The sequence below is a fragment of the Pseudoliparis swirei genome, chromosome 6 (genome assembly GCF_029220125.1).
Source record: "Pseudoliparis swirei isolate HS2019 ecotype Mariana Trench chromosome 6, NWPU_hadal_v1, whole genome shotgun sequence".
In the NCBI taxonomy this organism is placed as follows: domain Eukaryota; kingdom Metazoa; phylum Chordata; class Actinopteri; order Perciformes; family Liparidae; genus Pseudoliparis; species Pseudoliparis swirei.
Genome location: NC_079393.1, coordinates 7,990,942 through 8,006,733, shown reverse-complemented (window position 1 = coordinate 8,006,733; position 15,792 = coordinate 7,990,942). Strand labels below are relative to the sequence as shown.

At 40.7% G+C, this 15,792-nt stretch overlaps 1 protein-coding gene across 1 annotated transcript in view; it reads left to right on the top strand.

Annotated features, from left to right (window-relative positions):
• Positions 1-10,774, top strand: part of shisal1b (shisa like 1b) — a 37,806-nt gene extending 27,032 nt beyond the window's left edge. The window contains exon 5 of the mRNA XM_056416760.1: positions 7,413-10,774. Within this exon, the coding sequence (XP_056272735.1) occupies position 7,413 (1 nt within the window). The 3' untranslated portion in view covers positions 7,414-10,774. The remainder of the gene's footprint in view (positions 1-7,412) is intronic.
• The last annotated feature ends 5,018 nt before the right edge of the window (positions 10,775-15,792 follow it).

The following is a 15,792-nucleotide window of genomic DNA, read 5'->3' as shown; positions in this document are numbered from 1 at the left end:
AATTTGGCACGCAGTTAACACGCCAGTCATACTTTTGTTTTAATGAAACCTCAACTCCTGTCGTTTGCTCCAGGTGTTGTTACCTTCGCATTGAAAATGCCGGAAGGTATTTATTTATTATTTATTTATTTATTTATTATTTTATTTATTTGTATAAAAAAATCGTAAAAGAAAAAAAAAGAAATTGAACCGAATCGCATTAAATTTGGTTTGATTGATTATTATTTGGGATCGATTGGGATCGATCGGGTTTGGTCAAAGGTCATAAAGTCAAAGGTCAGTCGCAGAACAGAACAAAGAACTCAAAAAAGTAAAACGAGGATTGAAATGAAATTTGGGATGATTTGGTTGATATCGGGGACCAGTTGATTAGATTTTGGGATCGGGTCGGGTCAAAGGTCAGTCTTGAACAGGTCAAAATCTTTCCAAAAAAAAAAAAAGTATTGAAATAAAAATGAAATGGTGGATTATTATTTTATTATCCGGGACCAGTTGACTAGATTTTGGGATCGATCGGGTCAAAGGTCAAAGGTCAAGGTCAAGTCAAAATGTTCATTGAATCGATGAAATTTGTGATGATTGGTTATTATCCGGGGGGGACCATTTGATTTTTGGGATCAATCGGGTCAAAGGTCAAGGTCATGAAGGTCAAAACTTTTTTACCCATAGCACGATACATTTTTGTCTGCAAGGTATGCGCTCTACCGAGTGCCCGTTCTAGTTTGTCACTGTTTTGATGGGAGGAAATAATGAGAGGAAATAATGGGAATAACCATCTTTAAAAGTGACGTATTTTCTTTTCAAATGGGTGCTGTGTTGTAGATCTTGTAGATTTCAGAAAATATTTGGGACAAAATACTTTAAAGAAACATAGGTGGCAGAATGGGTGTCTTGATTAGATTAGCCAATAAGGTTATTTGTTGAAGTTCTTTTAGAGCTTATAGAAAAACTAAACAGACCTCCAAAAGGACACCCTAACAGTAATGTGTGTTACATAACCCTGCTGATTATTATAACATATCATTTGTTCTACTCTTCTGAGCATATTATAAAGCAGACTCTCGCTGTTGTTTGTAATAGTGTAATAGATGCCAAGAAAGAAGTTCAAATGTCCCTTTAAGAAATGTTATTTTTCCCGCATTTCTTTTTTAACACAGGTTCACTGTGTTTCGTTTTCTTGTCTTGTTTTTTTCTTTTGTACTCAGTGTTTTGTCACGTAGAGAGAGTAACACGGTGGAACCGTGTTTCCAACAGGACAAACTAGAAGCATTTCTGGCATTCCAACATAGATGAAGCTCAAACATCAGGCTCCCTGTGTACTTGCATTCCTTATTAAGAGGGCAGTGAGCACACAGATACACACAGGACACAAACACACATGATAACTGCCGAGCAATGATATTGCTTAATATGTCCCTCTCAGAGTCGGCATAGGTTACTCAGACGGAACCACACATTGAGATGGATTATTTCAGTGATTTGCTGTGATTCTTCCTTGCTTCCTTGCGATCTGTGTTTGTCTTTCATCTCTTTAGGCGTCTTTGAGTGTCCAGAAAAGCGCTATATAAATTCAAAATATTATTATTATCTCAAAATACACTTCATTTTAAAAAGACAAATTTGGGTTTTCAGTCTCACTCGCTCATTAGGGAGCTATCATTATAAATGAAAATAAAAGATCAGACTAATGTGAAAGCTGCACTGCCCGCCCGAGGCCCCTGAGTCTTATTTAAACTGAACAATTCGACTCTGAGTCAAACAAGAAACCTCTCATGGAGTTCCTGTGGAAAAACACCATCTGCTGTCCTTTCAGTTAATCTCGTCAATACGTTTGAGATCAGTCACAGGAGTCTCAAGGTGCGTGCGACTGTTGTTAAAATAAGATGATTTACATAACAGCCGCAGGGAACTTCTTCTTCTTTCGGCATCCATTGCTCAGACTTTCAGAATAAAGCTCCACAAACTCACACGTCTGCGCAGTCTATTTTTCATGCAGTTCTTCGGCTCCGACACTGTCTGACGCAGGCTCACAGTCTCTCGCTTGAGGTAGATATCTCTCTCGGGTCATGATAATTTAATGTGGGCAGAGGTTTGACAAATGGTTTTGAGAAGCAGCGTGGAATGTGCAAGTCATAGATAGGGGAGCTGGGATGCTGCAGAAGGATCCTGAGGCTGGTGGAAACGTGGTTAACTTACACTTGGACATACCCATGGAGCCTCCTTATTAGACATTAAGTCAGTTCAGTATGATAGGACTCATCTATCCTAGACTTACAAGGTTGACCAGCACTGGAAGCGCTCCAGCTTTAAGCCAGATGTTTATTAAAAAAAGTGTAAAAAGCTCAAAGTGGGCCTAAAAAGCGAGAGAATGCTAAACTGATGATAATTCATGCAGACGATGACTGATGGGGGGGAAAGCGTCAGAATGGATAGTGAGGGGTAATAATCTTCTGCATATTTTGTCTTTCAGTTCAGTTTTTTCTCCTTTAAGGTCAGGAGCTATGAATATTCTTTGATAATCAATCAAATCAGTAAAAAAAAAAGAAAGTGCCGGGAGCAAAATTCAGCCGCACTCAGTTTCTGGGGCAAGACTAGAATAGGCTGTTTGCATTTTAACACATTGAAGCACTTCTCACAATCTAGTCAGTTGTGTTAAATGTGTTAAGTAACCACGTCTGATACTGTACGTACGCCACAGCTGATGTTGTGCGTCTTCACACGGCCCAGGGTTTATTTGTGGTGGTACAGATGTTTATCCCCAGAGAAGTTACAGGGTAATGTCTCAGAAAACTGGGTCCAGTTAGTCGAACATCTGTTAGCCTTAATGTTAACAAATAGAGTAAGTAAGTAAGTAAGTAAAAGTTTATTTATATAGCGCCCTTCGCAGTACGAATACACATAGTGCTTTACACTGGGGTCAAATCCCGCAACTGCAACGGCATCTAAAAACAACCCGGTCGCACAGCATGTCAGGAATCCAACACAAATGATCACCAGCGTATCGGAGGAATCCTCCCAGAAAGTCAAAGTATCAAACTATTTCCCAAAACATGCCGCAATCTTTTTCTCTAGAAAAAAAGTGCAGCTTTGTCTTTCAGTGAGTCGTCCTATTGTTTACCATATCGCCACGTGAGCAGGCTGGTATGCCGCAGATCTGCTGGAGGGTTCAGTGTGGGCGGCCTGGGAAACTGTTATTACTCTCTCTCTTTATTGAAAATATCCTGCATGTGGAAAACGACAGATCTGCCGTGCCAGCCATTGTTGATAACTCTGACTTGTGAGGAAGAATGCATTGTTTCTATGTGACAATAGATGTGACTTTATAGACACAGGGTAATGCGGCACGTAATGACAACAACGTCCCACTCAATGATTGATGAGAGGTATTTGTACCACAGGGGTTGAAAGATAATATTTTGTTGGGGAGGAGGGACTGAAATATTAATGAGGTAAAAACTAAATATGAACAATTATTTGTGTTTTGGAGTGAACAAAAGCAATTAAAGATAACCAGCACCGTGGGTTTGATCCTGGCTCCCACCGGATCAGCACATTTCTATTACTGCCATTACACGGGTTGGACCCAGCAGAGCTTCAGTAATTACCTTCGTATTGAAAATGTGGAAGGTTATGTTTTGATCGCCGTGTATTTATTTATTTATTTGTATGCGTGTTATTCGCATAACAAAAAAAGTGTTAAACCGAATCGCATGAAATTTGGTGGGATGATTGGTTATTATCCGGGGACCATTTGATTCGATTTTGGGATCAATCGGGTCAAAGGTCAAGGTCATGGATAGGTCAAAATCTTCTTTTTACCATTGCACGGTCAATTTATATTCAATTGGCATGCAACTAATGCCAAAATGATCAGAATTCAATGCCCAATGTTGTGATATGCGAAGGTCTGCGCTCTACTGAGTGCCCATTCTAATTAAGTCATATTCTTGCCCTACTGTTATTTAATAGATGGCTTCTTAGTTTTTATATAACAATGATGACAGTAAATGTGTAATGCATGGACCCAGTAATATAGGTGAAATGCTGCCTTCGGTTTCTTTGGAGCATCTGGCTCGACATCACACGATGCACCTTTTAAAGCTGAAGCTATAAAGTGCTTAGCAGCATTAAAGTCCTGATTGGTTGTCCTCTCGTACATAGCACATTAAAGGACGTTACAACTTTGGCCAGGATCCCAGTTTGTGCCAACCCTCTTTGCCCAGTATTTCACATCTGTAGCAATTACTGCTAGTGGGAAGCAGCAGCTTATTATTATTTATTTGACATCCTTGTGTAGTGTACTTGACACTCCCTTCTCTCAGAACTGCAATAACTATTTGATCTGCTGCTATCAATTCAGTATGGCTTGATTGCATATATTTTACATAAATTGAGTTTGTCAGTGTTGATGAGGAGTTGCTGTGCATATGTAATCCCTGTGAGATGTCTCCTTTTCAATGAATCTCCCTGGAGCTGGGCAGGCTGGGAGCAACTGTTTATTCTGCATTCATACAAAGGGACAGAGTACGTCGTCAGCTTCTGTGGGCAACGGCGCGTGCTCCGTTCTCTTGAGGAATCCCGAGTCGCTCTCGTTACCCATTTCAATAGTTACATAATATACAAAACAGTGAACAAAAGAAAAAGTGATCGTATAGTGGATTTACAAGACCATAAAATAAATGAAAAGGAACAGAAACTGTCTTTCTTAACTAATTAATTATTCATATTTATAACAATTCAATAACAGAGTAATAACAACTCACAAATTAATAACACACTCATAACATACCTGCATTCATACAAAGGGACAGAGGACGTCGTCAGTTTCTGTGGGCAACAGCGCATGCTCCGTTCTAGAGAGACGGAGCCACGTTCGTGTTAGCTAGGTTAGCTACTATTAACATTGATGACTGGCGACGAAACATATAAAACTAATACATAACCTAATGAAAACATGACGAATACAATCTAAGACAATTACTAAACAAACAAATAAAGCCAGCTCACTTTTAATTCACTATTCCTATCTATTATCCCGATATAGCCCACAGACCCGATCAGACAGACGTTACCTCTTGAGGAATCCCGAGTCGCTCTGGGGATCCCCCACAATCCCTTGCGTCTTGTATTGAAATGCAAGTGCACCTTAACCACAGCAGGTGGCGTAAATTCCATTTTAGCTGGATTTAATGCAGACCAGATTGACTATGTTACACATATATAGCTGCAAGGTTAAAGACGATTATTTGCCTCTGTTTGCTGTCAAAATTCTAAATATGATCTGTCCAGAGCACCCTGCCTCTCGTCCAATTAGCCCTCCCATGAGGTGGGTATAACAAAGGGATGGATGGATGGATGAGTCAACCTTGGTTAATTGTGTGCTTCGCATCAGCCAGAAGTTGAATAAATACAAGAGGGTGACATGAGATGTTGTGCGACATCAAATGGCACCACTGCACATCAACAGAACATGTCAAAGAGCCACGATGGGTGATTCATAAATGACTCACTCAAACTGGGCCGGCTGAGCTAAGCCGAGGATGCAGCCCTCCGGGTGAGGCGGCAGCTGTCGCCACATTCACCTGACTCAATGGTAAAACACAGCCAGACTACAGTGACTCAGCGTTATCACACAGTAACGGAGTCTCCATCACTAAGTCTATGTGTAACATCACTTTGTACCGAGGTATCCCCAACACAAACACTGAAATACCTGCAGCAAATGGCACTGGGTAAATGATGAATGGACTTGTGCTTGCGCCTTTCTCGTCTTCTGACCGTTCAAAGCGCTTCAACACTCCACGTCATTCACCCGTTCATGCGCTGATGGCAGGGTGCCACCTGCCCATCAGGATTAAATACCATTCAAACCCAAACGTACACCGAAGCACAGCATTGAGGAAGCAATTCCGGGGTTGAGTGTCTTGCCCAAGGACACATCGACATGAAAAAAAGCGGAGCCGGGGATCAAACTGATTGTTCTTCTGATTGAAGGACGACCCGCTCTATCACCAGAGCCACAGTCACCACATTTGCCACAGTTAGCTCCACTCGAGGAGCTGAAACGGCATTTCACATCTTTTTTATTCCCCACAGTTTTCTTTTCTTTTTTCTGTCAGAGTATGATCAAAGCCGAGCGGTTTCTCCTGCATATTCATGTCCATATTTGAACTCACCGGTTGCCTTTCTGTGGTAATAATAGAATTGTGCATTATGAAATTATTCCTGGCGTGTCTGTCCACAGAGCAGCATGCCAAGACCTTGTCCAATTAAAGCAACATTCTCCATGTGGTGTGAGTTAATTACCATCATAGATGCCACAAAGGCAGCCAGGCACAGAGTTCTGCTGTGGGCTGAGAGGAGAGAGCAGGAGAATAGGTGTAACTCCTTAAGAGTTGTAGAATATATTTTGGCATCGCCATGAGCAAGTGAGGCAGCAGCGATTCTATTTTCCGGGCTGTGTTTGTGATCTCTTATTAGCTCATATATTAGCTTCTGCAAACTGCATTTGGGTCATTTTCTCAGGAGTGCATTAGTATAACCTTCAAGTGGAAACTTTTTTTTTTTGACCATCAATAATGTAGTTGCATTATTTTGGGGAGCAGAAATGACCGGGATGTGACTCATAGATGTGGGCTGAAAGTATTTACAGGAATTACAGACTGTAAATCGAATTGCTTTTTAAAAAGCAGAGCTGCAGTTTTATTGGTCTGTGTGTTTTCGGGCCTTGAGATGATTCTCAAGTCAATACCAGGCCTGTATAAAGATCAATGTGGATCATTAAGCACACGATCTGAGACCGTTTCAGCCAACTAAAAGCCACGCCCTTGTTGCTCAATAGGCGTCGGAAAAACATTTTTTCGAAAGAACTCACGTGGCAACTTTGTGGAATTTGATGATGCTGTCGGATTTTTAAATGGCAGTTGCAGCAATGAAAACACCTCCGTTTCTTTTACATCCTTTTCTTGAAAAAAATCTTAAATGATGCCTTTGAAATGTTTGTGATCTTAAAACATTTGTTCATCATTTGCTTGGTTTTCTTGAAGCGCGGTTGTATTTAATGCATGCTATGAAATGCCAATTACATGTTATCTCCATGTGTATTTTATCACCCGAATGCAGCCGCCTCATGGGTCCAACATTTTAGACTTGAGAGGACCTTCGAGTTCACAGATAAGTGGGTGTTGTACGTTTCCGGTGTAGAATCCGTGTGTTTTCTGCAAAGACTGATCCGGTAATTAAAACCAGAAACAAGACCCAAAGCAGAATCCGACCCCAGAGACCATCCCTTACACATGATAACAAACCATGAGAACAGGACGACTCCCACAACTGAGAGATGTGATGTGTTTTTTTATGCGTTTATTCATTCTCTAGAATGCTCACTTATCTGCATTTCTCTCTCTCGACAGAATGATTCTGCAAGCGGACCAACCGAAGAGTAGCAACACCTTGTTTCCTTACGTGGTACAGAGGAGAGGCCCCACAGATGCCCCTTTTCTGGACCACAGACACAAACGCCAGTGGTGGGCTCGCCATACTGCCGTCGTTAGAAGAGACTACTGCCATTTCCTAATGAGCACAAAACGCCCATGGACCGACAGAAGCAGGCCGACGCGGCATCTAGAGACCCCGCTGAACAAAGGCTGCCGGCAGGGACGGAGGACTGTACTGCCGCAGCAGAGGAGCGACACACTCGGCGGCTCGCGGGTGTTCAGTGATCCTCCGGAAAGATGTCCGCGGCCCCGGAGTATCCGAAAAGGATCGGAGCGGAAACTGGATGAACTGGACTCACGAGCCCGGAGGCTCATCTTTATAGATATAAACATGTGTATTACACTGCTGTGTCAGTTCGTGTTCAGTAGCAGTTAGACACAGTTGTGGGTTATCTATTCGGTGATTTATTTATGTGAATTAGTCAGAGAAATATATTGAGTGGTTAACATTCGGGAACATGTAACAGCTTAGGTTGATGCTGAGCATCTCACTTAGAGTAGAATGTTTTTGTTACTTACCAGACACCAAATGTCTCTGCAGCCATGTTGGGAAAATAATATATTGTATAAAATGTTTTAGATCTCGTCTCTGCATAACAAGTGGTTCCTCTACGTTGTATTGTGTCTGACGAGGACACAACGCCATGCAGATAAACGGCTGTAGATCAAAAGGCTTTACATTCGGCCATCAAGAGTTTTCTTGCGGTTTGGTGACGCTGAGGAAAGGGATCTTGACTTTCAGGTCATTCACCCAAAACATGAATGCCATGTTCGCACAACTGTTGACGAAGCTACAGGCGTGGTCAGACACGTCAGCGTGTAAGTGTTGCTGAAGCTCTCGATAGCGTAGTCACGTCGTTATTGGAAAAAAATGTAAATGAACCGTGAGCCTGTTGCTTTGTCGCTCGGAGTGTGAACACGTCATAGTGAGGATCAGGGACGCCTCACAACAGCAAGGAGCTTCATGTCAAGTTAAACACAACCTTAATCCTTGGCGTCGAGCCCGGGAGTCCATTTGAGAGCATTACTTATAAAGTTAGTGCGAGACAGTTGCCTCTGTAACCTCATACAATGACTGGTTTGCCCTTCCTCATTACCGGAACTGCCTGAAAATCAGATCCATTAGCAATATGATGCAAATGAATATCCATTTGGTTCCTTTATAAGTACTGCTCTTTACCCCACAATGGAAATGGACAATTGAAAGTGATTAGCCGGAATAGAAAATGTAAAAAACTAAAAAGAACACATTAAAACCCCTTTCACTGTCAGCAATAATGTACAGTAGCTAAATCAGAGGGATGGTGTGGTATGTAAAAGTCAGTCAACTCTTAGTTTAGCTTACATTTAAACGGTGAAGTTACTAAAATGGACCTATAGCATTTCTGGATAGTGAACTCGTATTGAAAAAGGTCTCCATCAATTTATGTCAGAGTTGGAGGAGAAAAGTGAAATAATTCAAGACAAACTTTTCCAGTCGAGCTGCAAATAATGATGACTTTCATTATCAATTAATTAGACAATTATTTTTGAATTATTTGCTCCAGGTGTTCAGAATATGGTAAAAAGTACATTAATTTCAGAAATTCCTGAAGAAATCGCTTGTTTTATTCAACCAGTGGGCCAAAACCCAGGATATTCAGCTATACTATCATATCTGATCATATATCCTAATCTTTATGGAGGAAATCAGTTTCGACTTGGAAATAAATAATCAAACAAGTATTTGTTTGTAATCACCTATGGGTGCAATTGAAGATTAATGTAGTTATTGTTTAATCAGCCAATCAACCTTCAATGAATTAATAATGTGTACGGTCTGAAAGGGATTACACTGTTACAGTAAAAAAAGAAAAGCAGCAACTCCTAATATTTAAGAAGCTCAAACTAAGGAACTATTTTTGCATTTTTGCTTGAAAAATGACGAAAAACAATAAATGAATCAACCAAAAATGTAGTTGCACTAATATATAAACTGACTAATCGTTTCATATCTACGATCGCCGTAAGTTAGTGACCTCATGCCCAAATCTGAATGAACTTCTGAAATTGATTTTCTGTAATCCACAAAATACTGCAACAGGAGAAGCCAGACTGTATATGAGCGATAGCGTGTGAGGACCAGGTGGGCGGACCAGAAATGAGGTGTCAGTCCCAATCATGCACCTTGCAAACTGGTGCTGTGGCAGCTGCTCAGCCTGCGCCGGTGCAGAGGCTCCGGTCCGTGCAACCGCTGAAATCTAACAAGAGGTACCCCTAATTGCTCAGTCGGCTCTTGGCCTTCCACGAGACCCGGGGTCTTGCCTTCATATCTGTCCTCTCTCTGTTTCGTGAAGTTTAAGTGGATCCTCTGAACAACGCCCTGGGCCATGCGCGGCTGGGCTTCTCTCCTCAGCTATCGGCAATAATATTCACATTTGCTGAGTTGTTAGAGCAGGTTCGATCACATTGCAATGGCTAAAGTGTAATTGTGTGTGGGCTCGTGCTTTCAGGGGCAGAGAAATAGGATATCTCCAAGTGAAATAGTAAGGCCCGTGGATCTACAGTTGTTCAAGAGTATCCTCTCCTGCCCTCTTTCCTTAGCTGCTCAGCTATTCCCAGGAGCACCACACAGGGGGGAGTTATTTAACCGACACTGCAGCACAAAGGGGATTTAATTACTCCTCCCTAATGCTGAATGAGTGGGAACATCTGATGTGTTTAAGGTCATGTCATTTTTCAGGGGTTTTGATGTGTGTTCTGACCTGTAATAAAGCAAAAGAGGTCTGTTCCCATTAACAATAAAGTAAAGAAAAACTTGCCTCTCACATCCAAATTCGATTCCCCCCCCCCCCCCCTCTCCCGTTTCTTAAAATGTTCCAAGTTGGTTTTGTGATGTTTTGTTTGACTCTGATCTGATGTGTGACGTGGTACTGTAAATCGTATCAGCTCAACCTTCGACCCAAATAAATAACAATACTTTTTTTTTTTTACATTAAAAGGGACGTGAGGAAGAGGGCACATGTCTGTTTCAGTCTGTCAGGTTGTCATGGTAACAGTTGCCTTACAGTTGAATACCCACCTGTACACAGAAGCTTTGTAGTGGTTGACACCTCACGTTTTGGGTGTGGTGGTGGTGGTGATGATGATGATGGTGACGATGATGATGATGATGTGCACCACGTTCTGTCTATGTATTTACTACTAGATAGAATGATCAGTACCGTTTTCAGTTGGATTGTTATTGCACTTGTTGACTTTGTATTGTCACGACAGGGAGAAATAAAGTTTTATCTTTTCCAGTGTGTTTAAATCCCTCTGCGTCAGGTGCTCTTTGGAAAGAAAACACTTCTTCATTTCATTAAGCCTTTAAAGCCGAGCCTCCACGGAGGCCGGAAACAGACAAAGGTCAATAAAAGGTTATCGGAGTCTAAATATCTGTAACTGAAATTAACAATTAATCACATACTGTTCATTTTTAATTACAATGGAGTGGAAAACTATGGTTGGAAATAGAAATAATAATTCAAGGTGAATGTTAAAATGTCAGCGACAGCATCATGTTGTATATTCACTTTGTCACAGTCGGAACACCCTGAACCACTTTAATAATCATATTAGTACACTGTGTCGGCAAGTACCCAAATGCAAATAGTTGTAGTCGGTCTAAAAAACAAATGGTATTGGCACATCCCTCGAGGAATTTAAAGTATAAGAAAATAGGTGTGGCATGCATGGCTGATTAACTTTGTATTTTTTAGCTGATAGTGAGGTAAAAGAAAAACAATGACTCAGAGTTATTGATGTTTTCAGTCGTGTGTTTGACTCGACTGAAAACCTTTCCCCGTCTCTCATGAGTTTCTTCTGGCCGAAGTAAGCCTCAGATTGAACTGCGTTTGCTCTTTCTACGGCCAATCGATGCACCGTGAGATGATTCGTGCGGCCTCAAGGCGGTGACCCCTTCCCGGGCCGACAAGGCCACATCCCAAACCGGCTCACACGGGAACATCATCAAGGCAACGAGGCGATGGTGAGAACGACAGACCTGTGTCAGACCTCCAGGTTATTACTTCAAATCAAACACCTGCTGCCGCTCGCTTGCGTCGAAGACAACCACGGCGTGCGTTACCACGGCGTGCGTTACCACGTTGTCAAGGTCCCTTTGCGCTTTCCTCATGAGCTCTGACTTCTACTTCCTCCCCACCTTCACCCGCCTCTGTCGATCATTCTGTCAAGGTCCCGCTCATCCAACTGCTTCCTCGCTCTCTTATTTACTCCTCCATCTGTGTCCTCCTTCTTCCAGCGTGCCAGTAACCGACGCTCTTCCCATCCACGCGCACATGAATACGATTGCTGCCATCCATCTCCATTTAAAAATCGTTGTCTGGATTTCCACATCCTGCTGTTATCGAGGAGCCCGAGATACATCCTGCAAACATTTATCTATTAAAACTCCATTAGGCCTCGTTGCTCGTCTGCTCAGGCCAGATCTTCTGTGGCAGTGACACCACATTAAGATCCATCTGAAGGAAAGCCTTTATTAATGTTAATGTTTCATGATGTGCATTTTAACAATCCGTTTTGAGTGCTCGAGCACAGCTGGATTGGTGGACCGCACCTAGTCGATGCAAAGAAAGGATATAGTTCCAGATCAAAGTATGGTTTTAGCTAATGTGTTGTACAGTGTGATATTTACCTTTGCATTGAAAATGCGGAAGGTTATGTTTTGATCGTTGTGTATTTATTTATTAATTTATTTATTTATTTGTATGCATTTTATTCGCATAACAAAAAAAGTTTTAAACCGAATCGCATGAAATTTGGTGGGATGATTGATTATCCGGGGACCATTTGATTAGATTTTGGGATCAATCGGGTCAAAGGTCAAGGTCATGAAAAGGTCAACATCTTCTTGAATCGCATGAAATTTGGTGGGATGATTGGTTATTATCCGGGGACCATTTGCTTAGATTTTGGGATCGATTGGGTCAAAGGTCAAAATCTTCTTTTTACCATAGCATGGTAAATTTGTATCCAATTGGCATGCAACTAATGCCAACATGTTCATAATTCAATGCCCAATCTTGTGATATGCGAAGGTATGCGCTCTACCGAGTGCCCGTTCTAGTTAAGTGATGTTATTGTCCAACAAAGAGAAAAAAAGAATACATTTATTTTGACAGGCCATCAGGACTGTGAACTCTGACCTCTGACCTGCTAAACCCTCGGCCTTCTTACACATTGTTTTCAGCTAATCAGACGTTGCATACTTCCATACTTATCACTTGTGAAGTAAAATGTACTTGACGTGTACAATTTACTTCATCAAATATTATAATTTTAAATCTTTAAAAAATGTTTTCATTAATATTTATTTTTTATACATGTGTTTCATACTTGTGTAGGTTGTTGCAGCAGCTCAAGAGCAGAAATAAATATAGGTACATTTATTTTAAAAAATCAAAACATACATATAGTATAAGATGTAAAATAAAAATTATAAAGGGCAATGCAACTTTAAATTACAAGATATGCAGTAATATACAAAGTATATAACCAATGTTCTCTCTCTCTCTCTCTCTCTCTCTGTCTCTCAAGCAAAATGAACAAAGGAGAAAAGTTTAATATTACGTGACCATACAATTGAATTTTAATCGGCCCCTCGCACCATCTAGGTGATGTGGATGTCATGGGATGCGGCTCTGCGTACAACCCACAACACCACTGTAAAGAATCTTGGCGTTATCTTTTTGATCGGGACTTGTCCTTTAACACGTAGCAAAGCTCAATCTCTGCATTCTGCATCTTCATCTCGTATTTCAAAATCAGGCACATCTTGTCTAATCCTAATTATTTCTTTTAGCAGTAGTTCCCAGCCTAGTTGTGTGGCTCATTTAAAGTTAATCAGTGTTTACTTGCAAACTTTTGTCACAGTTTGCAAGTATCTGAGATGTGAGCAGTTAAACCAAACAGTGATTAGCCTTTCAGATTGATTGATTAATTACAGCAGTTACTTAGAGGTCTGACAGTCGCCCTGCTGTTTTACAATTAAATGCAAGATTAGAGAAAAGTCCAGAAAATACATGTTTGTTTCCCTATTCTGTTGACAATCGCACTGCCACACTGATTCAGTAAACTTTATATTTCTTGGTATTAAATTAGTTAACATGTTCAGAGGCTGGAGTCATTAATATTTTTTGCAAATTGGTTTTGTAGTTTGTATTAGAGCCAAGTCATCTATATCCCATAGAAACAGATTAATTATGTAAATACTTAATATTTGATCACACAGCAAGCTCGACACAACTGAGTTATCGAGAGTAAATAATAAAGTTAATTCCGCCAAAACTGCAGGGAGTACAATACAATCACCACAGTCCAGATGATTTGGAGTAGCAAGCTGAGACAAGTCATCTGTCTAGAAAAGTATTATTATACACATACTAAACCCACAAAAATGTAACGCTGTATGTATCCATGAGTGCAGTTGAATGTAGGATTAATGACGCAAGGGATCATGAGCCTAGCAGTTCAGATGTAATTGATATGTTGGTATGAAGAATATTAAAGCAAGCTGTCGCACAAACCCATTGCACTCAGGTTACATATTTCGGTCATGCTCATCTGAATATGAAATGTGTGGAGAAAATGTAACAAAAGCCATACTGAGCTCCCCATGAAGCCAATATTACAGGATTATAATTATGTGAATGAGCTGTGTGAAGTCATGCTTACAGTCCTAAAGCCACAACATTATTGTCTACACTAGATCTGGCACGAGCCCTCAAAACAACAGCGACGAGAGAGCAACAGGGAAATATAGACAAAGCCAACTCAGCCCCTCGGATTGTTAACACTCAGATGTGTGTATTTCCCCACTATGGAACCAGACAGCATAACATTGTCACAATGTAAGTGCCAATAACAAACAAGGGAGTAACAACGTCACCGTCTGCCACTTCAAGAACTCAATTTACAATTAATACTGATAGCAAAGCTGTCAACTCATTTAAAGGAGGAAACAGTCAGCAAAGATAAGGTTACATCTGACAGGAACATTTAACAGACTTATAACCGATTGATAATCACAAGCCCACAAACACCAACTAAACAGAGCCAACACATTCATTTATACTATGCATGTCAGCACAAGCAGCCAGTAGTTTGTTCTTCCTTTTTCGCTTTCTGAAGTTCTCTTTATATACCCACGGTAGTGGAGCAGTAGAAAGAGTCGGCATCAAGATGGCGGCTACGGTTTCCGAATGAAGTTGGCGTCGAGAAGGAGAGGTAAAGTGACAGAAGTCAGGAATCAGTGGCCTGTAGCCGGCGGCCTAGTAGATCAATGCTGTTGTCCTACTGCGGCTGGGAGCTAAAAAAACATGCTTCATAAAGTGACCCAATAAGGCTAATGGTGGTCGACCTTGCTTGTGAAAATATATATTAGCTATAAACCTATAAAGCGGATGGATGTACAGTTTCAGTAAAAAAAGTTTGCCAAAGACTGGGCGAGGCACTGACGTCTCGTGAAAGGGTGCATTCAATATATTATAAATTGCAGCAAATAAACAATTTAACCACCCCACCTCTATAAGCTTTTCTATGGGAGCTCGAGGGAGGGATAAGGGATTACTTTATATAAAATGGGTCAAATGCAGAGGACACGTTTTCCCCAGTATGATCTGTGAGTAAACATAATTTAGTTTAAATTATTCTTCATTATATCCTCCAGGGTAACAGCACCGAAGAAGTGTGGTTATTCAGTAGAATAATTTAAATAACAATAACAAGCCTACTCTTGAGAGAAAACAATGGCTGTGTGTGTTGTTAAATTTATTTTCCACCAATGTACACATTTTTAATTGGCAGAAACTTTTTTAAGTCAATTCAAAAAATATCTCAGGATATTATTACATTCTTCACAATCTTCAGTCGAAACTCGGAACATTGTTTACTTTCTAAGATGTACTAAATATGTCAATGTCTGATACAAATTCGTTTTAAAATGTAATACAATACATATAAATAATCATAAATTACCACTTGTTTTGCATATTTGTTGTCAACACACAAAAAACACAATATATCTTATCATAGATCAATCGAAATGATTTAATGCCCATTCCCCTTCTATGGTGTTCATACGTATTGTAACGGACTGAAGGACATGTAATCTTAACCTGTTATAAGCGTTGTCGTGTTTATAGGAAAAAGTGTTCTAGATAAGAGTAGTTATGGCAATTACTGAGTCCAGGAGGTCAGTGAATGTCTCATGGCCTCTGTGTGGCTGTGGAAGCTGTCACTCATCCGAGCGACCAAT